General features: G+C 46.6%; 1 protein-coding gene across 4 annotated transcripts in view; it reads left to right on the top strand.

Moving 5' to 3' along the window:
* The window catches only part of COL8A1 (collagen type VIII alpha 1 chain), a 224,882-nt gene extending 203,272 nt beyond the window's left edge, over positions 1–21,610 (top strand). For 3 of the 4 annotated variants that reach the window (XM_085622355.1, XM_085622356.1, XM_085622357.1), the window contains 2 exons: positions 2,685–3,012; positions 17,811–21,605. In XM_085622355.1, coding sequence (XP_085478481.1) covers positions 2,688–3,012; positions 17,811–19,726 — 2,241 coding nt within the window. In that variant the 5' untranslated portion in view covers positions 2,685–2,687 and the 3' untranslated portion in view covers positions 19,727–21,605. Of the gene's footprint in view, positions 1–2,684; positions 3,013–17,810 lie in introns of those variants that run through there. The other variant, XM_085622358.1, reaches the window with a different exon arrangement.
* The last annotated feature ends 4,292 nt before the right edge of the window (positions 21,611–25,902 follow it).

The following is a 25,902-nucleotide window of genomic DNA, read 5'->3' as shown; positions in this document are numbered from 1 at the left end:
CCCAGTGCACTTCTTTGCTCGGGGGCCTGTAATGCTGTTAAAAAGGCCCTGACTTCCAGGGCCCGTGCCCATAGAGAATAAAGTACCTCTGAATGGAGAAGAAAGGAGCGCTCTTTTGCTGTGTACAATGATTATAATATAGAGTGTGCACAATATTATTTATAATGCAGTGCCACTGTGATCCAACATAATGTCTCAATGATCTTTGGTACCTATGCCGTCCTATTCTAATGGGTCACCTTTCTAAAGATGGTCTCCACAACAATGTTCTTGCTTGGCTTAAGTCCTTCCTGTCGGATATGTCAAGGCTGTTGGTCCTCTTCCCTTGTGCTGCGCCGTTAAATCTCACACCTGTGGAGTCTCCTGGGGCTGCTCAATTAGCCATAAACATTTAAATTATTATGGACACCCCTTAGCTCATCTAATCTTATCTTAGGGCCTCTCTCACATGGCCCACGCCGATGACACTCAAATCTTCATCTCTCATTTTGACAGCTCGGACGAGGCCCAGTACAGGTTTGGGACCACATGGAGCCTCCTGCATGGACGCCTGGTCCGGTACCAAGGTGGCCTCGGTTTCAGGAGGTCCTTCTACTGTCTGCTCTTCTCTCTGTGGAGCTCATGAGCTCCCTGCCCCTCCTCTTCAGGTCAAATCTGTGAAAAACGTTGTCGTTTACTACTCTCGCTCCTTTTCTGCGCAAACTGTGTTACCTTCACCTGTTTCATTTGCATTAGGATCCTTCATAAAAATGTCCCCCCTTCTCGCATTTGACTGTTGTAAAACCGTGATGCAGACAGTGCTGCTGCTGTGTCTCAACTTTGGCAATTCATGTGTTTGGACCTTGGTTCCTACTTAATTCATCATCTTCATACATAATGTGGCAGCCCGGCTAATTGTAGGACTCACAGCCGTGTTTTTACTGTTGGGAATCTGCCCTGGCTCCCTATCCCCGAGCACTCATGGCTCAAAGTCTTCTGCATCTGATGTCAAACCCCACACATTAATGGCCCCTTTACCTAAATCATCATCATGCCCCTTATATCTTCACTCTAGCTTTGCGTTCTTCTACTGTCCCAGAATCAGGAAAGCTTAAGTGGCCGCTCCTTCTCATCCAGGTTTCCATGAGCTGGAACTCTCTTCCTTCCTTTCTGAGTTTCAGTTTTACGAAAATTTTAAACTTACCGGATCCCATTCACCAGCTAACCCAGGTGTCCCTGTCTCTCACCTCAGCACCAGGACACCCATCATGTGACAAGATATCAGCGCCTAGCAGCATGATGTTGAAATGTCATTCATTCATTCTGTAATCTATGAAGTATGGTGAAAAATGTCAATGAATAAAGATATCACAGTTTGACTTTAGAGTGACAGGAGCATGCAACAAATAGGTACCTTTATTATATTTGCTATATTTAGATGATGTGTTTGATAATTTTTGATTATTTAATAGTTCTCATGTAATCTAATTATGAGCATTGCTTAAATTATGAATGGATATAAATACGCGCTACTACCTTGTTTATTTTGTTATCGTAGTTATTGATCTTTCTGAACTTTTTATGCGTGCTCCTGGGCGGCGTTTTCATTCAAAGCGTCGTCGATACAATTGGTTGCTGCACTTCGTTCATAGATGTGTCCCCCTGGGCACAGCGTTAATCAAATCGAAGTTTTGAAATATTTGAGGCGACTCGTGGTTGATTGGATTTCGATTCATGTATTTATTCATACATTGTGAATTTACGCAATAAATGATTAATTTTTGTTATTGTATTTTTGTGGACTTTCTCATCCAATGCATTTCGGGTATAAATACCCTTCGTCAGGGATTAGTTTTATGGTAAGAATGTAAGTATCATGAACAACTGTGCACAATGGTATTCTATTGGTTCTTGCTCCTTAACCGGTGCACTCTTTTCAGTACAATTTGCATAAAATACTAACACCACCAGGCACCAATATGCGTTCCATTTAAATCTAAGCTGAAGTTGACGACTTCAATGGTACGCTTCAGTTTCCACTTCACATGTAACCCTCAAAGCAACTGAAAGACAATGTTATGTTTATGCTTTTGTCTAAATCTGATTACCAACGTATACTTGTTTAATACGAAAGAACCAATAGAATACCATTGTGCACAGTTGTTCATGGTACTTACATTCAAAACTTCGATTTGATTAACGCGGTGCCCAGGGGGACACATCTATGAACCTCATTGCTCAAATTAGCCTAGAAAAAAACACTTCATACATGCCACTATATTGAAATTGAAAAAAAGTTGTAACCTTTAGCTATAGTTTTTAGCACGCAGATCAACAGGAAATACAGCATTTATGTCTCTTGCCTGGGAGACTCTGACTAAGTGTATTGCAGTGAAGAATTGGCACGGCAGGTGAGCTTGGATTGTGTATGCAGCATATATCCTTCATGGTCTTCCAAATAATATCCCAAAACATGCAATTTTTATAGCTATTTTCCTGCTCCTCTTAAAAATATTAAAATAAGACTGACATTTAACCGGATGTATAAGTGGAACATCACATGATTTCCATGAGACTTTTGTAAATATTACCAGGATTGACATGATGCAGGATGACCAAAGTAGCGCTTAAAGAGAACATTACCTGGTGTTTGTTTTCTCCTGTTCTAATAGTTAGCAATCCACCTTCTCTTTTGCATCTCACAGATTATGGCGTTGTCGTTGCACCCAAAGCAGCTGCTGGCTTTGACGGTGGCAATTCACCTACTGCTGCTGAAAACCACCCAAGCAGGCGCCTACTATGGGATGAAGCAGATGCCACCACAGGTTCCTCAGTATCAGGCGCATTCCCAACACCTGCCTCTCCTTCCCTTCGCGAAAGAGGGTCCTCCGGTGGGCCACAAAGGGAAGGACATGGGGCACCTGCCCTACGGGAAGGAAATGCCTCATCTGCCTCAGTATGGCAAAGAATTTCCACAAATGCCCATGCTTGGCAAGGAGATGATGCCTCGGAAAGATGGGAAAGGTAACCAAGGTAAGCTGACCAGCCTTTACAAACGCTTATTCTCTAGCGGTAACCCTGTGTTTGCTGAAGAAATATCTAAGACGTGCAAATCCCTGTCTCATCCCAGCTCTTCCCTCTACTGTGTGCCATCAACCTGTACACAAGCATGAGATGCACTCTTGTGCTTACACTGGAATATACTGATTCCGTAGGGAATATTGACGGAATAAGATTGAAGGGTCACAATATCGTGACCAGAATATCAATCATCTTGCCCCAGAATAGAGACTGAATGAGGGTATCCAGTCAAATCTTATTGAGGACTCAACTGATAATGTATCCTGTGACCCCTGTTTCCCAAACTGTGGGTCACGGCCCACTGGAGGGTCGCAAGCCAATTTTTGGTGGATCGCAAAAGTCGAAGCAATAAATAAAGATGCCTTTAAATTCTGCATTTACCTTGTCACGTTTGCTGCACTTCCAAGACAGAGGTCAAATGTCTTCGGACAAATTGCTGCTTATGTTTTTTAGCATGGTGATTGGTGTTTACAAACTCCTCTGACTTTACAACCAGGAAAAGTAAAGGGAATTATGTGACAATCTTGGTGCGATGCAGGGAGTGTCACAGAAAAAGGCCATAGGATGTCATTTTTGTAAGAAGATGTAAACACCTGTAAGTGACCTCTACACATTCAGCAGTTAGGAAAGCAAACAGGTAGCATATTTATTTTTGCAGTTTTGACGTGTGAGGGAAACTTAGTGGTCATTTCAATGGAAAATGAGCTGTCTGTAAGGGACAGTGCTCTACCACACAATGCTTCAGTTACATTAAAATATCCCCTGCCTCATGTACATTAATGCTAAGTGGGTCTCAAAAGTTTGTTGTGGTTCTGAAAAGGTTGGGAAGCACTGCGTGCAGATTTATATACAAAGTAGCAGCAGGAAAAGGCCCTTGTGGGTCACAAGTACAGGATGGAAGAACGTAATAGGGGTAGCGGAAGGGGTGATAGAATAAGACCCTGGCATCTAGGTCATTGCCAGATACATTATAAACAAGTAATATTAACAATTTCAAGAGATGAAGAGGAAGAAGAAGCCTACTGAGGTGGCTAGTTCTGTAAATATGTCTGGATAAGTGTCTGGAGTAGGAACAACCTTAGACAACTTCACCAGAACAGAAGTCTGCTGGAGGGCAGAGAAAGTGGTACAATAAAACGTCATTGACTCTGCAACATCACCAAGACTATGTTTGACACAAAACAGCGATTTGCACAGATGCACATGGAACCAGTGCTCACTGAAATACAGACCAAAGCCCAAAATGAGTTTGATAATCCTGAATGCCATTTTCTTGCAATGATGCAACTCTAGTTGGTCAACCTTGCACTAAAAGTAGAAAGATTTCACTATCTAATCTCACAAAACAGCCTTCCATGGCAAAAAAGAAAATACATATGGTTGAAAATATGCTACATGCAGGCCTAGTTAGCCAGCGCCTCCACACCCTAGTAAATAGGAGACCACCCCAAAACCTTCGTATCATATTAGTAGCGCGCTTCCCTTGAATAAAATCCTGGCGATGCAGGAGAAATCCACAATGTTCTGCAAGTGCTGAGGATATGCAATGAGGACACATTATATAAAATTTGTTACAAAAGATTCCTAAAATATGGCCATCCAAGTTGAAAGGAAACTTAGGAGAAGCCTCGAGAAATACCGCAGTTGCAGTGACACAGCATGAGACAATGGAAGATGAAGCTGGTAAAAGAGATGAAGGAAAATGAAATGTCTTGATAAAGTATGAAAAGCCAGAGCACAAAGAGTTCCAAACTTTAATTAGGCACAAACGCAATTTCATGGTCATTAGCATCTTAAGGTTTTCCATAAGAGAACCAAAAGAAGCACTGACGAGTATGGTGTTATACAAGCTCACTCAAATATTCGGAGCAATATTGGTTCTCAGAAGCGACCTGAAATTCCTCAAGTGACCATCGATGTTGAAATGGTCAAGAGAGGAAGATTGTATAATAATAGTAGGTGGGGCAAGCGGAACCTACTACAGACTTTCCAAATTAATACAAATCTGAAATAAATATTTTCACATCTCAAGACCATCCTCAAGTGTGATGATACCTCATTTTTGGGAATGAAGCCATGATCAACAGAAATTACAAGTGAACATAACAGACAGCTAAATAAAATTAAGGGAGTAGCCAAAACTATGGCTGATGAGCAAAGAATGGAGGCCGAAAGAAAAATAAGGTTAAATCAGGCTTATTACATTGAGAGACATGCAAGTGGAGCCTGATGTGGAAGAAGGCAATTGAAAAACATAAAAAACATTTGACTTATAAATCCCGCACTCAATAAACCGGGTATAGGGCATCAAAAGGTCAGAAGGAATACTTTAACAAACACTTTCATCAGAAGGCCCAGTTATTTTTGTTTCAACAAAGATAATCATTATGGTTTGGGATGATGTGTAGTTGGGAATTCAAGAAGATAATGCACTAGTATTTAAACACAGTATCTTTTTATTGTAACTGAACTAACAGTTACATTGTTTTTTCCTGTGTTTGTTGTTCTAATGAAATCACGTCATATTGCCCGACATAGAAGCCAATGGAGAAATGTGGTAAAATAAACTCTCTTTAGCCAGTAATTGCGTTTTACAATAAGAAAACATTGCAAGCAATTTATGTAATTATCTAAGGTCAGTTTGTGATACAGTTTAGTGCCTCATTAAGCACCATATGATATAATTAGAAGTGATTACTTCCTTATAGTCCTTAACACTTCAGGTGCTCTTCACATTTATGATGAACTGATTGATAGTCTTGAGAGCTAAGTGACAAGCAAACTACTGCTGCCCATGAAGGAATCCTGGTTCAGTAAGGATAGTCTTTCTTTAATTTCTATTGCTCACTCTCATAATACCATCCAACTCCCATCCCACTTACTGTCAGCTAACCAACTCCCATGGGGTGGACTGAGGGACTGGCGGTGAATTACAGTATTGTGATGTAGAAGATTCATACTCAGAAAAATGTAGATTTCTTTGACATTTTCAGGCAATTACAACCTCGGAATAGTGTTCGGCTGATGAATTAAAACTATAGGAAGTACAACCATCTCAAACCAATGGCGGCTACAAAGAAGAAGGTTGAGAGCCAAGAAACAGTATTCCTGTGCGAGGCATGACTCTATTGCATAAGCAGAATTTTATAGAATGTCCCTTCACACAGTTACAGCATGAAGTCCAGATTAACCAACCTTTGATTCTTAAGATCTGTCTCAGTTTAAGTCACAATTCGTCAAAAAAAGTATTAGCGGAAACCCAGATAGCTACACAAGTAGTGTTAGACAGGGGAAAACATTTAGCCTTCACCCAAGTAGAAGTGATCGCCCTGGTAGTCCAAGACTTTATACCAAGAGGTGGAAAGGTTGCGATGCGGAGTCCATTTTCATTATTGAGGCTGCCGTCGATAAGGGATGCAAGGGCCTGCACTGGGGCAGTACCATGCAGCGGCAGTTCTGATGTGGCGATGGGCTGCGGTGTGATGCTGGTCTTTACAATGGTTCAGATCGACGTAGTTGCAGAGATGCATCGGTTCTACTCAGGGTTGCGTAGCACAGCAGAGGAGATGAGTTGGTTATGCTGGATATACAGAGGCTGGCAGAGCACCATAGCCTCACGTCTAAGAGTCCAGGACTGGGGAGGCAGGGTAGACTCATAGATGGCAGAGTTCAGATGCTGGATCAAGGTTGTTGGAACCTTCTGTCCCTGAAACTCAAGTAAGGAGGCCAGCCAAATAGCCCTTGGAGTCACATTTGGGTTCTGGATTCAAGAGATGCAGTCCTCCAGCAGAGTAGCAGTGTTTCGGCAACACAGCAGTCCTTCTTCCTGGCAGAGTATCCACAGGTTCAGAAGTTTACTAAAGAGTGGGTGTCTGAGGCCCAGTATTTATACCCAGGTATGCCTTTGAGGTAGGGGAGTAGCTTCTAGAGGTTTTACTTTAAAGTCCCCTGGCATCATGACTCCCCTGGCCTGCTTCCAGACTAACAATAGGTGGTATGTAGCCCTTTGTGTGGAGGCAGGACACAACATATTCATGTATAAGTGGGCCTGTGCCCATCTCCTTCCTCCCATCCTGCCAACAAAGGCCCATCCAGGTACACTTAAGCTCCCTATTTATGTGGCTATCTAGAAGGAATACACAAAGCTCCACCATCAACTACACCAAGCCATGTGACCCACGGACAGGCTACAGGCACTAAATGGCTAAGGCAGAAAATGCCAAATTCCTAAAAGTGTCACTTCCAAAATTGTAATTTACTCCACCATAAGTTAGGATTTTTCATTACAATTCCAAAGCCACCAAACATGAACTGGTTAACTATACCCATTTGAAAATGACAGCCTATTAAATGTAATAAGGTAACTCCCATGTTAGTCAATGGAAGACGTAGGCCTCGCAGTAGTGAAAAACAAATGTAAGAATTTTTCAATACCAGGACAGATACAACTTAAAACTACATGTCCTACTTTTTATATGCACTGCACCCTGCCCTCTGAGCTGCTTAAGCCCTACCCTAGGGGTGTCTAATATGTATTAAAAAGGATGGGTTGGGCATGGTAAAATGGTTATTTTGCCAGGTCGACTTGGGGGTTGAAAACTGCATACACACAGGTTGCAATGAAAGGCCTGAGACATGTTTAAAGGGTTATTTAAGTGAGAGGCACAATCAGTACTGCAGGTCCACTAGTAGCATTTAATTTACAGGCCCTGGGCACACACAGTGCCACTTTATTAGGGACTTACATGTAAAATAGGCCAATTGGGGATCAGTCAATGTTACCATGTTTTAAGGAGTGCGCACATGCACCTTAGCACTGGTTGGCAGTGGTAAAGTGCACAGAGTTCTAAGGCCAGCAAAAATATGCTCTGCAAAAACGGAGGGGGAAGGTAAAGATTTGGGGGAAGACCTCCCTAAAGCTGCCAGGTCTAACAAAGAGTGTTTCTAAGAACTTGAAAGAGTGACCCCTTTCTGAATATACTAAAAAGGCACTCCAAATATCCACAATGTGTAGTTCATCATCTTGGCAAACCTGGGAGTTGAAAAATGCAAAATTAGGTCCTGTTCAAAGTGGTACCTAGACTCAACCTTAGGATAATACCCAACACATGGCAGATGACCTCCCTTTCTTTGAAAATCTTAAGGTATGGGTCTTAAGCAACCGGAACATCCAGTTCTAATTTACTACTGGCTGATATAGTAGCAACAAGGAAGGAAACATTTGTGGAACAACCAGGCACAATGTTGATCATTCGGAGGATCAAATAATGCCTGTTGGAGAACTAGAATTTCAAGAGAATGTTCAAGCAAGTCAGAGGAGTGCGAACAATGAACCTCAATTTAGCCAAACTACTGATAAATGCAGCTACCAATTGTACAAAATCTTCAACTGATTATCATGATTTCCTGAATTCCCCTGTTTGAGGCTCTTTGCCATTGAAAGGTAGAGATTGTCAATTCATTTGATGTTTTCTTATCGAGATACTACAAACTCTGCAGAGACTGGTGTTGTAATACAGGAAGGCCTGTGTCACTACCCACAGAAAGAGGAATTTGACTAATGGTGCCTAGAGCAACACACAAAAACAACGAGAGAGGAAGGGAACACAACACGACTACTCCCCTCGAGGGATAAATCTAAAAAAACAACGAAGTCCGTGTGGTATATACACAACCTCTTAGGGTCAAAGGAGCACAAGTCTGCTGACTCAAAACAACACTGTATGTTGTTTAAGGAGAGAAAACCTAAATAGGTTTTATATAAAGCCCTCACTCGCCAACCTGGTTGGTGACATGCTTCATCATCGGGCTCCACTGGGTATGGCCGAATGCCATCCCAGTGTGCTGCAACGCCAGGTTACTGCGGAGCGGGGTTCGTGTGAGGTGACAGTGAATTTAAAAGCTTCAAATTGAGTCAAAAAGGCAATTTTATTTGTTTTGCAAATTGGAAATATTAAAAAGGGAGAAGAGTGAGGGTCAAAAATTAGAAGACCAGATTCACTCTGTGGCGGTCAACATGTTTCTGCCTTAATGTATGGTATACAGGCTTTCGTCAGGACCAGAGTGGGGGTGCAGAGTCCCGGTGGTATGAGCGCGCTAAGGCTCACCCTGCCGAGGACTGCAAGTGTGAAAAATTATATTAAAAATTACCCGCCAACAATTATAGTGGTGGAGAGAAACGAGTTTATCCTTGTGACTGACAGACACACAACAGAAGACAAAAAATGAAAGAATTATAAGTATTAATGTCCATACTGTAATCAGTCGCTGCCAAGTCAGCCAAGCAGCAAACAAGGTGCTCATTCGGTGATGTGCCATTAGGTAGTACCAGTGGTGCACTATTTGTGAGATCGGTGCACCTAAAAGTACCAAGGCTCAGGTGTCAGGCAAGTAACTTGAAATTCGTCCTGAATAGCGTGTCTAGTTGAGTATATCGAGACATACGTGATTGCTGTATAACGTGATAACAACTATATAGCATATGGGCAAGGGGGATGTTTGAACGTACCCCTGTGTTGGTCATAGATAGAGACTAACAATAAGATAAGACCCAATCTTACTCGGAGGCATATCCGTGTGAAGCCTCAGGGATCCCGGGAGAAGGGTGGGAGCATATGGCACACCCTGGAATTGAAGGAGAGATGAAAGGAAAGTGGTTGAATCACCAAGTGCGCGTTGTCTCGCTGGGAAGCGCTTACCGTAACTTGGAGGGAAAGGGGACGGGATTTTACTCACGCCCTCGTTCCTCGGCACCCGTTCGGTACCTATAGAACGCCTCTCGTGCCCTGGTCCAGGTAATAGGGGCCCGGAGTGAGGAGCTCGTATATATAGTAGCGAAGCTGACGTGCGGCGCTATGGTAGGCAAATCACATGGCTAGAGACTAAAGACGGCCACACTGATTGGTCCAGCTATGCCCATGCTGATACATGATAGGATATGCTGGAGGCTAGGGAGCCAATCATGTCAGAGTTAAGGGATGGACAATGCCGTGTAGTCTAGGATACCTGATCGAGAAGGAAACAGGTTTTTTTGTTGTTAAGACGAAACTTTATTGAGAGTAAGACTATTAAAATCTCCCATCGTAACTGGTTGATTCGGAGTATCATGTAGTAGATGACAACTCCCATGTATATAGTTGGAACTATATTCGAGAGTAGAACTATGAAAGTCTACCATCGTAAGTAGTTGGTTAGAAGTGTAATATATAGGTTGATACCTACAGTGTATATAGTTGAAAACAGCACAGTCAACGGGCAACCGTTAGGCATAGTATCGTGTTGATCTACACAAAGTACAGCACGGCAGAAAAATTAATATACTTGCGAAGGAAGTAGTATTAATAAGCAAACACTCAGGGAGGAGCCTAGCGCGCAACCAAGATGGCCGCGTAGGTGCGAGGCTCCCGAGGACCTCCGCAACCTCCTACGTTTATCCTGTCCTCATCCTGTCTCGGTTGAGGGGACTGTGTCGGTGAGCCTGAGCCGAGGTGGCACCCGTTTCCCGTTCTCGAATTGAACCTCGGGTGCCGGAGTGAGCACCGATTGAAGTTTGCGGCCTTCTTCTCCCCGGACCCCGGATTTGCGCTGGGGGGTGACCCAGTGGCAAAGTGAACAACAACGGCGGGCTGGGCCTGGCGAGTCGCGTACCCCGTACTTTCGCTTTCGCACCCCCTTGCCGTCTCTGCGAGTGGGATCGCGGAGCTCTTTGTGTTGGTGTGGCCTCGCTGGGGGACCCTGCCTGCCTGCCGGCTGTGACCCCACCCCGCCGATCTGGGGTGGCCCCCCGGAGCTCGTGGCCCTGGTCGCCTGCCCTCTGCGGCGTCGCTGGTGCGGGTGTGAGACCTGTGGCGATGGCCACGAAACAAGATGGAGATCGGTCAAAGACCAAGTCCACCCGGCGTGGCGCCGTCCATCAGGCCAACATCATGGACCGCTATACCCTCCAGAAGGGATCTCCCGGCGGACCGCACAAGTCCTCTGAGGGCCCCCCTGATGCCCCGGATTTGCCCACGGATCTGACTCTGCAGGACGTCATGGGCGCCATTGCCGAGATGAAGGCCTCGGTAGGCCAGCGGTTCGACACCTTGGCACACAGGATCGACGCGGTCCTCGTGGATGTCGGCCTGGTGAGGGCTGATCTCTCCAAGACCAACGACCGGGTTGATTCTTTGGCCCAAACCGCGTCGGGCCTCACGACTGAGGTGGCGGCCCTACAAACGGAGGTGCGCCGACTTCGTCAGGCGAGTGCACTTATGGATCGCCGCCTGGAGGATTCCGAGAGTCGGGCCCGGAGGAATAACATCCGCATCATCGGAGTACCCGAGGGACGGGAGGAAGCGGCGGCGGATCTATTTGTAGAGGACTTGATCGCTACCCATCTCCAGCCTCGGGGACTGAGTAAATTCTTTGTCGTGGAGAGGGCCCACAGAGTTCCCGGGGGAAGGCCGAAGGTCGGAGCCCCTCCGCGGCCTCTCATTGCCCGGATTTTTAATTTTCGGGACAGGGACGCGATCTTGCAAGCCTCCAGACTGCAAGGGCCGCTTAAGTTGGAAAATATGGAGGTGAACTTTTACCCTGATTTTACCCAAGCGGTCCAGAAGCAGAGACTGAGCTTCCTGGGCATCAAACGCCGACTTCGGGACATGAACTTAAAATACGCCATGCTCTTCCCGGCCAAGCTGCGGGTGGAGGTGGATGGTCGCACGCACTTTTTTGATCGTCCCGAAGCGGCCGGGGACTGGCTGGACACTCTGTCTGGGGATCGTGATCGAGATGGCGGGGGGGGGGGCGGCGGGAGGAGACGGCCCACTGGATCGGGACTGAGGGGTTGATATTGGGCCTCACTCTGGACGACTATGATGCCACTTTCGACCAAGCTTCTGTCTTTGTTCTTTCCCCTCTCTTGGAGGTTGTGTGGGGTCTAGAAGGGGTACTCTTTCCTCCTCTAGGGGGTCTAGCTAGTTTCATTATATAGGGGCGACAGGCACACTGCAAGTTGGGGGGGCTGTCTGGGCTCATGCAGGGGTGCAGGGAGGGGGGAGTTTTGTTGGGGTGGGTGGGTTGGGGTGGGGTGTTGTTCGTTTACACCACAAGGCAAAAGTATTGTTGTGTTGTCTCTAAAGTGCTCTCTGGGGGACGAGTGATGGCTTCTGATTATGATGGGGGGTAGGGGACTGAGTCTATTGTCCTGGAATGTTAATGGACTGGGGGACAGGATAAAACGAGGTGTGGTCCTGCAGTTCTTGAAGCGAATCTCGCCCGATATAGTTTTTCTGCAGGAGACACACCTCATTGGCAACTCCTTTTGTGCCATTAATCGACGGGGCTACCGCCTTGTGGCCCATTCGGGCTTCACGTCTGGTTCAAGGGGTGTGGGCATTATGGTTAAAAACTCGCTCCCGTTGGAGATTGATGAGGTGCTCCATGACGACAGGGGACGTTACACGGTCTTGGTGGGTAGAATGGAGGGCAGAGTGGTTGTTTTTGTGTCGGTATATGTCCTGCCGGGGCTGCAGACGACCACCTTTGCGGATCTGGGGCGCCTCTTCCTTGGCCTTCCGGAGGGGATTCTAGTGGTGGGGGGGGACTTTAATGCTGTGGTTTCCGGAACTGTGGATCGTCACCCCCCTAGGGATCTCCCCCGGGCCCACGCGTGGTTGTCTGGCCTCTTGGATACCTTGGGGCTGGTGGATTGTTGGCGTTTGAAACATCCCACGCAGCTACAGTACACCTTCCATTCAGGGGCTCATGGTAGTCTCTCACGGCTAGATTATGTCCTGGTTCCGGCGGCTCATGTGGGGAGGGTGGGGAAGGTGCGCCATTTGGCACGGGGTATTTCGGACCACTCCCCGCTCTTGTTGCACTTTGATATTCTTCCGAGGGGAGAGGGTAGGGTGGTCCCGATTAATCCCTGGTACCTGCGTGACCCCACCATTCGCGCAGAGCTGGTTAAATCCCTTAAGCGCTACTTTGATGAGAATGTGGGGTCTGTGTCATCGGCGGTCTCACTGTGGGAGGCGTTCAAGACGGTACTCCGGGGAGAGGCCCTGTCCCTTATTTCCCACTCCCGGAGGCGCGAGCAGGAGGAGGTGACCCATGTTGAAGCTGAGATAACCGAGTTGGAGGGTGATCTAGAATGTGGGGGTGACGGATGACAAATTACATGTCCACCGACTCAGGCAAGCGGCCTACAAGGCCCTCGTCACGGAGGCGGCCAGGGGCCTCAGTAGAGAGCAACAGGGGAGACTGTATGATGTGGGTGATAAGGCTGGTAAATTGATTGCGTGGTTGGACAAAAAGGAGAGAGCGAGTCGAGTTGTCCCGTTGATTGAGAAACAGAATGGTGTGTGTGTCACTGACCCGGAAGAAATTGTCTCCTGCTTTGCGGACTATTTCCGTGGGGTGTATTCCCCGGTGTCCTCCCGCTCTGAAGAGGATTCCCATGCCCTGCTCAGAGATATCGCGCTGCCTTCCCTTTCGGAGGAGGACAGAGTGCCGTTGGACGCCGCACCAACTTCCGAAGAAATTGCCCTCGCCATACGTTCGGTCGCTTCCGGCAAGGCCATGGGTCCTAATGGTCCTCCCATCGAGTTGTATAAACTGCGACCGGATACGCTGGCGCCGCATCTCCGGGCTATGTTCCTTGCGGCCCACTCGGCGGGTTCCCTCCCGCTAGACCAGCGTCTGGCTACCATCGTGGTTATCCACAAGGAGGGGAGGCCACGGGACCGGGTCACATCCTATCGGCCCATTTCGCTATTGAATGCGGAGCCCAAAATTCTCGCCAAGGTGTTGGCCAATCGGCTGGTCAGCGTAGTGTGTGACTTGATTCACCAGGATCAGTCTGGCTTTATCCCCCATCGCAACACAGCGCTTAATCTGCGGCGTTTGCATGGGGTGCTCGCACGTGTCCCGTTCATACGGGAGCCGGCCATCTTGGCGTCCTTGGACGCCACTATGGCGTTTGACACACTTGAATGGCCATATATTTGGGCGACGCTCGCGAAGTTTGGGTTTGGCCCAGGATTTATCGGCTGGGTAAAATTGTTGTACTCGGGCCCGTTGGCGCAGGTGGTTGTGAACGGTAGAGTGTCGGCTCCGTTCGAGCTGGGCAGGGGCACGCGACAGGGCTGCCCGTTATCGCCGCTCCTTTTCGCGCTCGCCTTGGAGCCCCTGGCGGAGTGGCTGCGGTGGCATCCTTCTATCCGTGGTCTCCGCTGGACCCCCGAGTATGAGGACCGCGTATCTCTATACGCTGATGATATTCTCCTGTACCTGGCCTCCCCACGTAAATCACTGATAGTACTGGTTGACGTATTGCGCTCATTTGGCCATAACTCCGGCCTTGTCATCAACTGGGCTAAATCGTGCGTGTATGTTCTCTCTGGGGAGGATCCTATCCTTCCGCGGGGCTGTCCTATCCAGATCGCCCCGCGGGGATTTAGGTTCCTGGGTGTCTTCATCACCCTGGATGCGGAGGCCCGATATAGTCAGAACTTGCTTCCCCCCCTCCAGCGCCTGAAGGAGGATGTCGCGCGTTGGAGGCGCTTGCCGCTCTCGCCGCTCGGCCGGGCGGCATTGTTTAAGATGATGTCGCTGCCGCGTTTCCTGTACGCTCTGCAGAACACAATGGACGTCGTCCCGGCACGTTATTTTCGCGAGGTGGAGAGTTTGCAGCGCCGACTGTTCTGGAAAGGTAGACCGCGTATCGCCCTGGCGAAGCTGACGCTCCCGTGGTATGACGGGGGGATTGCCCTCCCGGATATCAAACGGTATTATTGGGCCTCCCAGCTGGCTGCGATTAATCACGGCCTGTACGGGCCCGCTCTAAACCCGGCCTTTGAAATGGATAAGTTGTTACTGCCGGGTGGTGATTATCACCGAGCGCTTTACTCCAGCTCGCTCGACGCACGTCTGACGGGCCCCACGCGTGTCATGGTACGAGTGTGGCACGAGGCTAATGTGGCGATGGGGTGGAAAGATCGTTTGACCCGGGCGTCGCCACTGTACGCATCTGAGCAGTTGGGCTCCCTGTGGACCTCTAAGGGCTTTGAGAAGTGGGACATGATAGGCATCAGCAGGGTGGGTGACCTCTGGACGAGGGGGGGATTCAAAACGTTCGAGATGCTACTTTCGGTATATGCAGATCCGTCATGCGCTATGCTCCGTCTTCCCGGACGTTGCTTCCATCCCGGAGTATTCCCCCCTGGAGGATAGAGTGCTAGATGGACACGTGCCGGACAGCACGATTTCATTAATCTATAAAAAACTCATCAATGACCGCTCGGGACTGCTGACTAACCTTCGTGAGGCATGGGTTGCCGATGGATTGGAGCTGGACGACGAGGATTGGGTATCTGCGGTGGCCTCCCCGAAAGAGGTGGCCATACCGGCCCGCCTTCGCTTCGTCCAGCTCAAGATACTCCATAGGGTCTACGTCACGGGGCCGAGGCTATTGCGTATGGGCTATGCTGTGGACGGGTTGTGTAAGCGTGGGTGCGGTTCTTTGGGGACCTTTCTCCATATTTTGTGGGAATGCCCGGCGGTGGAGCGATTCTGGCGTGGTGTGCATGAGGTCCTGCGGGTGGTTACGCGTGTGTCGCTGCTGCCCGAAGCGAGGAGATGCCTTCTGAATGTGTGGGAGCCAACCAACTACTCGGCGCCGCAGACGTGGTGGGTGACTCTGGGATATATGGTGGCCAAACACGACATTGCACAACTGTGGGGTTCCCAGAGGTCGCCGACTGTCTCGGCATGGAAGGAGAACATGGATTGGTGCATGTTTCGGGAAAAGGTGGTGTATGTTGCGAGAGGTAAGCCTGGGACATGGGTGAAAGTATGGGGCCCCTGGAACGCCTACCGCGGGGGAATCTGTACCCCGCCGTTATTGCCCGATCCGTCTCCGGCCCCGTCCCCTTAGCCAGTTTATCTCCCCGGTACCGAGCACTGAGTCCACCTAGTCCTTGTCCTGACCTTTTCCCCCCCTTGATACTCCTATGGATTGGTAGGGTCCCCCTTCTAGGGGAGCACATGCTGCTGTTTCCGATTGTGGGTTGCCTTGTGGATTTGTTTTCTGTTGTTATTTATATTAAAATGAAACAGTTATGTGGGGTCCGGATGGTGTGGCTATCAACGCTGCTAACTCCTGTGCATTTCCCTTTGCCGCAACATGTGCGCTATTGTTTGTATCACATGCTCCTTTTGCTTACTAGCGGCCGGCCTGAAGGTTGTAGGCCCATCTTTGTATATTTTTTGAATTTTGTAATAAACGGTTTCAAAAAAAAAAAAAAAAATAAGCAAACACTCTATGCACGGGGTAGGTGGCAGGTACGGGGCAGAGAGTTGGGGTGCACAGATGTCCGCGTTATTACATACAACTGTGTAAGAAGGACACAGGGAGGGAGTCTTTCAGGAAAAGGAAAACTGAGGGGTACCAGTCCTGAAAACGTGGTTAAGTCACAAATAAGTAAATAGACTCAACGCAGGGGTACTAGATTGGTGATAATTAGGGGCAACAGAGAGTATTAGGGACTTATAATACTGTAGCCCAAGGTATGTTGTCATTAAGCCCACTGTGATTAGTCCCCAGACGGTAGACCCATCTCTGTTCCTAGAGCAACACTCCATAGCTGGTTTCTTAGAACTTTGCTTAGAGTCTTTAAAGTAGAACTGTTTAGGAGGTTATTTTCCAGCCAAGGTATTGTGAGATAGCTGAAGGCAAAGAACAGACACATCAAAGATGGTAAAGGCAGTTCGGTCGGAAGACCTGGAATGAGCCACTCTCCTTTGGTAGAAGAGGAGATAATTAAAATTCTGTCTGAGTTGGAGAAGTTAAAATAATGTTTTTCATCCTAAACCGAGCACAGAAAGCCCATCTGAAAGCCACAGAGTTAGGTGTACCTATTATTATTATAAACCTCCTCAATTTGACATTGCTGGATTAGTCTTGTGTAGGGACAGAAGGATGCATTCAATCATTGTGAAGAAATTGAGGGGTCTGCATTAGGTCACCCATTGACAACAAAGTCATGGACATTAGGATGTTATGGAATATCATGGAAAACTATTATTCTCATTAGCTGCATGTTGGTAAACCCCTTTACGAAAGATCAGTATTGATTCAAACACAGTGGTAGGTACTTTCAGTGTTTGAGACATGCAAAATGTTCATTTGTTTTGCACTTGTCTTAATGGTGTTCTGGTGGTATGAATTAAAACAAGAAAGGATCCCTTTTGTGTCGCACACTCACACTGTCAACACCGTATATTAGTATATTCCTTACATTAATGAAAGGAAATCCACCCTTCACATTAATGCACTACACTATCTTAAAACTGCACAATGTTTAATGTAAGAATGCAAAGATTTTCTTACATTGAACAAACTATACATTTTTACATTAAACAGTGATCAGTGTTAAGACAGTCTAGTGCGTGAATGGGAAGGGTGAATTTCCTTTTATTAACATAAGGCATATTCTAATATATGGTGTTGACAGTGAGAGTATGAGGCACAAAAGGAATCCTTCCTTGCTTTAATTAGTATTTGACCCTGTCCCTTTTGGTTAGAAGGGTATCTATGCCATATTTGCGGAATTCTGGTGGCATGGTGATTATTTTAATGTGGAAATGGAAACAATGCTACATTTATCGTAAATATGTGCAATAACGTGATCTCCTTCCACTTGTGTGTTTCTTTAAGTAGTTGCACTTTTATAGCAGTTAATATATATATATTTTTTTCCTTCTAGAAATGCCACTGTCTGCACAAAGAGGAGAGCAAGGTCCACAAGGAGAGCCTGGAGTAAGAGGGCCACCTGGACCTCCAGGACCACCAGGCCATGGACTTCCAGGAATAAAGGGAAAACCAGGACCACAGGGCCCAGCAGGTTATCCAGGTGTTGGCAAACCAGGAATGCCAGGAATGCCAGGAAAATCTGGGGGCATGGGGATGACAGGACCAAAAGGTGAACAGGGGCCAAAGGGAGAGAAAGGACACATGGGACTACCAGGACCACAAGGGCCTCCTGGTTCACCAGGCCTTCCGGGAATTGGAAAGCCAGGTAACCAGGGCTTACCTGGACAACCAGGGCCACGAGGTGAACCAGGATTGAAAGGACATCTAGGAAATCCTGGTCTTCCAGGGCCCAAGGGAGACAAAGGAGTTGGAATGCCAGGCTTGCCAGGGCTGAAAGGTCATCCCGGGTTGCCTGGCCCTCCAGGACCAGTAGGACTTCCAGGAATTGGCAAACCAGGAGTAAATGGGATTCCAGGCCAGCAAGGACCAGCGGGCAAACCTGGACCACAGGGCGAACCAGGTCTGCAAGGCCCAGTGGGTCAACTAGGAGCACAGGGACCCCCTGGCCTTCCAGGAATTGGAAAACCAGGTCAAGATGGACTTCCTGGCCAAAACGGATTCCCTGGTGGAAAGGGTGAGCAGGGGCCTCCAGGTTTACCCGGCGCTCTCGGTTTACCAGGTATTGGCAAACCCGGTTTACCAGGTCCAAAAGGTGACCAGGGTGTAGGTGGTCTCCCTGGTGCACTTGGGCCAAAAGGTGAGAAAGGTCACGTTGGTGATCCAGGAATAGCCGGTCCTCCAGGAGAACCAGGCCCAGTTGGCCAACCTGGTGCAGTAGGCCCACCAGGAGTAAACGGGTTCCCAGGACCTAAAGGGGAAGGTGGGGCAGAAGGTCCTCTTGGCCCAGTTGGCTCTAAAGGTGAAACAGGGTTGCCAGGTCTTCCAGGAAAACAGGGGTTTCCGGGTGAAGTAGGACCCCAAGGTGTAAGAGGGCTCCCAGGACCAATTGGACCAAAAGGGGAAGGTGGTGACAGGGGTCTACAAGGTCTTCCTGGTGGTTCTGGAGCACCAGGACCTAAAGGAGATGCAGGAATCCCAGGAGACCAAGGCCCACAAGGCCCCACTGGAATCCCAGGAATTATTGGACCAGGTGGTCCAATTGGAGAGCCTGGTTTCCCAGGGCCTAAAGGTGAACAGGGTGTGGCAGGAAACCCAGGGCTTCCTGGGGTCGGTGCACCTGGTATAACAGGACCAGAAGGGCCAACTGGAAGACCAGGACCTTTGGGTCCTACAGGACAACCCGGGCCACCTGGGCCCCCTGGACCTCCTGGTATGCCTGGCCTTCCTGTGGTTATCCCACCAACACCGCCAAGTATGGGGCAATATTTGCCAGAGATGGGACCAGCAATTGATGGAGTGAAGAGTCCACCAGACCACAAAAATAAAAAAGGAAAACATGGAGGAGTAATTTATGAGATGCCAGCATTTACAGCATCAATAACCACACCTTTCCCACCAGTTGGAGTGCCAGTAAAGTTTAACAAATTGTTGTACAATGGTAGACAGAACTACAACCCACACAGTGGCATCTTTACCTGTGAAATTCCGGGAGTTTACTACTTTGCGTATCATGTTCATTGCAAAGGCGCAAATGTGTGGGTGGCTCTTTACAAAAACAATGATCCAGTAATGTACACATATGATGAATACAAGAAAGGGTTCCTCGATCAAGCATCGGGAAGTGCAGTGCTACAACTCATGCATGGGGACAACGTGTATATTCAGATGCCATCAGAACAAGCTTCAGGACTCTACGCTGGAGAATATGTGCATTCATCATTCTCTGGATATTTATTGTATCCAATGTAAAAACTGAAAAAGGATAACAAGCAAAACTCTGAACACTTATTGCTTCACAATTTTATATCAACTAAAGTTAATACATTTTGGATCGTATCTTACAAAATAAATCATCGGCGCAGCCATCTACAATAATCACAGTGTGACACATGAGCAGTCTGAGGGTCCTGCTCACAGTGGTTCTCAGGTCAGAGCAATATTGGTACCTGTGCTGGCCAGATTTATGCAAGCCCATGGTGAATTTTGTCAGGGCGCCTACTCATTCCAATGCAGAAACAGTCATAATCACTTGACTAGTGTCTTATATAAATGCAAGGTATGTCCATCTGTATCTCTATCATTAATATTTGAGAGCGGTACATTTGAGCTTATTGGAGCCATAGCATTATACATGAGATTGTTCCAGCTACACAATCTTGACTACTTTTGATGCATTAAGATGTCAAGGCAAATGATAAAATCCTGTCTGAATCACCATTGGTGTCCTGTTTGTCCCTAATGAACTGAAGAAAAATAATATATAGTAAATCTGTTTTATCCGTATATCTATCTGACAAATGTTGTGTTTACCAGAGTCGCATATGTACATGGAATATGAGAGCACAAAATAGGATTGAATAATGTTTACCTCTGAACACGTAATGTTCAATGTGCCAAATAGATCATATGCAAAGCAAGAGTAAAATACTAGAGCAAAGCATATCACTAGAATGTCAAGGAATTTAATTTTATCAAAGGGGGCTTACATTTCTATATGAGCACAAACAAGCCTCCTCAATTTCGATATGCAAATCCCAAAAAACATGGAAGGTACTGTATGATCATCCTGGAGCTAAACGTGTAGCAAATACTTTTGCTACAAAATATTTAAGCTAAAAATTCAAATGCAGTGCAATGATTTGTTTATTTTGCGTATCACAGTAGACTGTGAACGACTACCATTATTGTTTTTTTTTTTAAGTACAACTTTAGCAAGTGGGAATGGCAATAACCTAATATCTTGTCAAATGCTATTATCTGTAAAAGTAAAATGGGAAGAAGTGGAATGAAGTCAGATTAAACGCATTGAAATAATGATACTAATATTCCTGGCAATGGCCTTATTAAGTGGTTGGTTGTTGTTTAGCACCCAGAGATTTTGTAACAGGGAGCTCTAAATTTGGTACCATGTTAAATATAAAGGAACGCAGAACAATAGAGTACAAAGCAGTGACAAAAAAAACTTGATGAGAGAATTTGGTAATTGTTAATGATACAAATTGAGATGTTAATGGCTGATAACTTTTATATTTAAATTTTTGTACGGATATGAAAGGTATCATTAAATGTTTAAAAAGGATTCTTCCTCACTTCTTGTTTATGTAACCTTGATGAGTCAGCTCGACGGGATTTGTCTAATGGCCTTGAAAGATACTCTTTGTTACATTAGCAAACCGAAGATGTAAATACTTCTAACCTGATTCACAAACTTCAAAACAAAAATCTGAAATTTGCTCCACTGGATTCTTCTTTTTATAAGTGAATTTAGGAATTTTTTAATTTGGAAAAAATTCTAGTATATCTTGATATCTGCAGAAGTCAAAGATACCCCAGCGTTTTTAGGAATGGTAATATTTTTGTATGTGAATGGTAACGTGTAAAGTTTCACATGAATAAAACTACGTTTTTTCTCAATGTGGGAAAATTGTCATGTTTTTTGAGGGGTTTTTTGATGAGCGTAAAAGATTTTTTCTGTTGTAAAATCCTTCCTTCAACACCCACATCCCATAGTTTTGTGACTATTCACCAACTTGTGATGGAGAACCCACCCAAGCTTCACCCAAGACTAGGAACACAGGCATTCCATCTGACTTGCATAATAACGCCCTTTCTGACTTACAGACTCTTGAATGTGATCTTGTCCACACAAATGATTTTTTTGTGCACCTAGTTTGAAGTTTGGTATGCAAAAAGATTTAAGGTTAGGCCCATCTGTAGAGATCTTTGAGTGTCGTTGTTAATCAGTAGTGAGCTATTTAAAGGACAGTGTTTGAAATGGATGAAGAGGAAATAAAGGAATTGAAGATGACTGGTATTTTCCCTACCGAGTGAAATCCGCCATGGGTTTTCAAAAGCCTGAACAGTATGAAAAACATGCAATTGTGTATTCCACAAGGAAATTTCTTCGAGAATGCTCCCAGAAGCCCATCCTGTTTGTTGCAAACACTTAAATTGTAAACTCCCCTGCATGCATCCATCAAAATGCTGCACCATGTAAATAGTTTAATTGGATTACATTTACAAGTCAGTTTCCTCGTTACTGTTCTCTTTATGGAGGTTTAAAACTATTGCATAAAGGGAACTATTTACAAACATGAAGTGTGTTAGAAGAGTATTCAGTTTACCAGCAACATAAAAACAAGCATTGGCAACGCCAATAAGTTTGTTGTTGGTGTAGGCAAGCAGCCGTTTTGGTGTTGGCAATGTTCGTTTTGCTCTGTCATAGTTGTGGAAGCAACCAGGCTCTCATCAATCTACAAAACATTATTGGCTAAAGGCAAAAATATTTGTTTTTTTCCAAAAACACACATTACCATAATAGCCCCTGACACAGAAGGGTCTTCATTGTGTGTCGATGTGCTTCTTGTAAAAGGGAAGCATGCTGTAATTCAAAGAATAGTCAGCTAGTGGTTGAAGTATGGTTGAGGCATGCTGCAGAGGCTAGATGAAAAATGTGAATGGCAGAACTACAGACTAATGAATGAACTCTGTCTAAAAACCGTATAAGTAACTATATTATACATATACTATTAGTAAAAGGTCTTGGCTAACACTAAAGACCTAAAAGTCCAATCAGTCTGTCATTGTCTGCCAGCAGATGACCTGTGTTAATGCTTTTTTGCAATATGTTTGTAAAACTTTCTTATATGTGTATATATATATATATATATGTATATATATATATATATATATATATAGAGGCTTGCAAAGGCAGACAGATGGCGATGCTTGCATGCAGACAGATAAGCTTGCAAAGACAGGCAGATAAAGATGCTTGCAAAGACAGACAGATAGAGGCTTGCAAAGACAGACAGATAGAGAGGCTGGCAGAGACAAACTGAGAGGCTTCAGAAGACAGAGAGAGGCTTGGAAAGACAGACAACATTAGATAGATCAATAGATAGACAGGCAGGCAGGCAGGCAGGCAGGCAGGCAGACAGACAGACAGACAGACAGACAGACAGACAGACAGATAGATAGATAGATAGATAGATAGATAGATAGATAGATAGATAGATCTACAAAGATGGGTAGATAAATGGGACAGGACATTGGGCTAAATCGCAGGGCTTCAATTACTGATATCATATTCAAATAATATTTAAATAGCTATAGAAGCACGGCATACAAGAGCACTAAAATCACACAACAAAGCCATACAAGCAGGACATGCAGACTAAATTGGCTTTCAACTATAAGTGCAGTCCTCAAATAAAATACAAAGGGTGTCCAGTTATAAAAGCACCTCATTGCACGTATGCTAAAAACATGACAAGTGGAGATGTGGGGGGTGGGTTTTAAGGACCGGGTGGCGCGCTATGCTGCCAATGTCTTGCTGTTCCTCTGAGACTCACCGGAGTCCGGTCCCTGTTGTTTAGAGATTCTCCGCCTCTATGGAGAAGCCTCCGGCCTCCTTATGAACCTGGCCAAATCGGTACTGCTGGAGGTGAGGGGGGACACAAAGGGCCATTGCTGGTGCCAAACTATTCCACTGAGGCGTAGCAAATTAAAATACCTGGGGGTCCACGTTTTTTACCTCCCAGAACTAGCGTGGACACTTAGGGGCTTATTTATGAGCCCTTGCAACAGTTTTGCGCTTCCGGTGCGACACTTTTTTTGACGTATCAGCGGCGTAAAACATGCCTCCTGTTGCGCCCCATTTGCAAAGTGACGCATCTCAGCAGATGCATCACTTTGTAAACCCCTGCGCTACATTATACCTGCGTCAGGTATAATTTATGCAGGGTGGGTGTTCCCATGTAAGTAAGCCTCGTAGAAGTGACTAGGCCTGGGCGAAGCACTACGCTACGCTCGCGTAGTTTGCGAAGTTCGCGCTACTTCGCGCTACGCGAACTGCACGTAGCACAGTGCGAACACGCGTAGCGTAGTGTTGCGTAGTGCTGCGGTCATTTTTTGCTTGCTCGCGGTCCTCAACGTCAAGTTGGCGACCGCGAGCAAGCAAAATGACATCCTGGCGAGACTTTTTCCTTGTTCGCGATCGCGAGCATGGAAAATAAACCTCCCGGCGAGATTCCCAACGCGAGAAGGTCAGGTTTCTCATTGCGAGGGGTCGCGTATGCTCGCGACCGCTCGCGATGAGAAACTACCAGTTCGCGTTGAGAAAGCTGCAGCTCGAGTAAAAATCTACTCGAGCAGCAGAAAACTACAGCTCGCACTGTGCAAGATGCCATTTTCAATGATTGCACAGTGCCGGTTGCTTGTCCGCACTGTGCAATCATTGAAAACAACATCTTGCACAGTGCGAACATGTTACTTCGCAGTTCGCGAAGTGCTACGCGAAGCTCGCGTAGTGCGAACTTCACTTTGCGTAGCTTCGCGAAGTGCTACTTCGCGAACTACGCCCACCCTTAGAAGTGACGCAGTGAAATCTACGAGATTTCACTGCGCCACTTCGAGGGTAAAAATGGGTCAATATCTTACACCTGCTTCACAGCAGGCGTAAGACTGACGCAGGCCCTTTCACATGGGGATTGCCACGTGTGAAAGGACACATTGCTGGAGTTACGTCACTTTTGTGACACACTCCACAATGCATCACTGTTGCGCCTACAGATACGTCAGAAATATTAACGTATCTGCAACTCCTTGCGACATGATGCGTCATACAGTAAATAGCTTTCACGCAGCGATGCATCACGTCTCATAAATAAGGCCCTTAATTTCCAGGACCTGGCCACTCCTCTCGATCTGGACCTCAATCATTTGCAAAGACTGCTACGTAACCCGATGGGGTGCAGCGCGCTTTTTAAGATGATGTGCCGTGATCAGCGAACTTCCCGCACCCCATACCAAGGCAATGGTTCTGCTCCCCAACCTCCAATCTGACTTTCTTTGTCTGGGCAATGAAGTATCATAGGGTGGCCTTCACAGCCACATGCAAATCACCTTTTGATGGGGGACTAGGATACTCCGTTCTTTAAGCATACTACCTGGCAGCGCAATTAGTGCCCATCAATGAATGATTTACAGGAGAGTGGGATGACCCAGCATTTCACCTGGACCTCCATGCATTGGGATTTGAGGGCCTGCTCAGAGCCCTGTACAGGGACTCGGTGTCAAGGGAGAAGCCCTCCTGCGCCCGAGTGGCAATATGCTACTGGAGGGTAGCACTGCGTTTGATTCACTGGGACTGCAGGCAAAGCAAACTCACCCCCCTGTGGTGTGGCTCGTGGCTCCGTCAGCTCTCTGCTTTGAGGGGATTCCATCAGTGGGATAGCATAGGTATCACATACTTGGGCGATGTTTACAAAGGGACGGCGCCGTTGTCCTTCCAAGAGCTGTAGGAACACTACACCGGGGAGCTCACACACAGTTTTTTCGCTTTTCCAAATGCAACATGCCCTGGCAGCGTGCCCCCCTCCCTCAGCACACAAATCCTAAAACACAGCACGCTAGAAATGAAGATACTCATGGGGCGATTGGGAAAGGAGCGATTACTGAATCTATCGTACATTGACCATCCATACCCTGGATAACATTGATTGCCTTCGCCAGAAATGGGTTGGGTGAGTGGGAGCCTTAGACAAGGATGATTGGCGAGAGGCTTGTGTGGCCCCTAGAAAATAGTTTTTTCTCTGCGCGATTGCGCATGATCCAGATAAATTGCCTACATGCAGCCAACCGGGCTCCTTTACGCATACAACAGATGTTCTCTGCTGCTGGCTCCCTTTGTGCATGCTGAAAGTGGTCCACTCCCGACCTCCTGCATGTCGCATGGGACTACTTTGGGGTGATGCCATTCTGGAGCTGGAAATTACTGAGGTCCTGGGCAATGATCCCTCCAATTAGTCTTCCTCGTGTGCAGCAACAGAATGTTTGCATGAACACATTTCTAGCTTGTGTACACAACCGAGTGATAAGATGTGCATCTAGGAAAATCGACAAGCTACCACTTGAAGGTTCTT

Source organism: Triturus cristatus, chromosome 8 (genome assembly GCF_964204655.1).
Source record: "Triturus cristatus chromosome 8, aTriCri1.1, whole genome shotgun sequence".
Lineage (NCBI taxonomy): Eukaryota > Metazoa > Chordata > Amphibia > Caudata > Salamandridae > Triturus > Triturus cristatus.
This window is presented reverse-complemented; position numbering and strand designations above follow the sequence as displayed.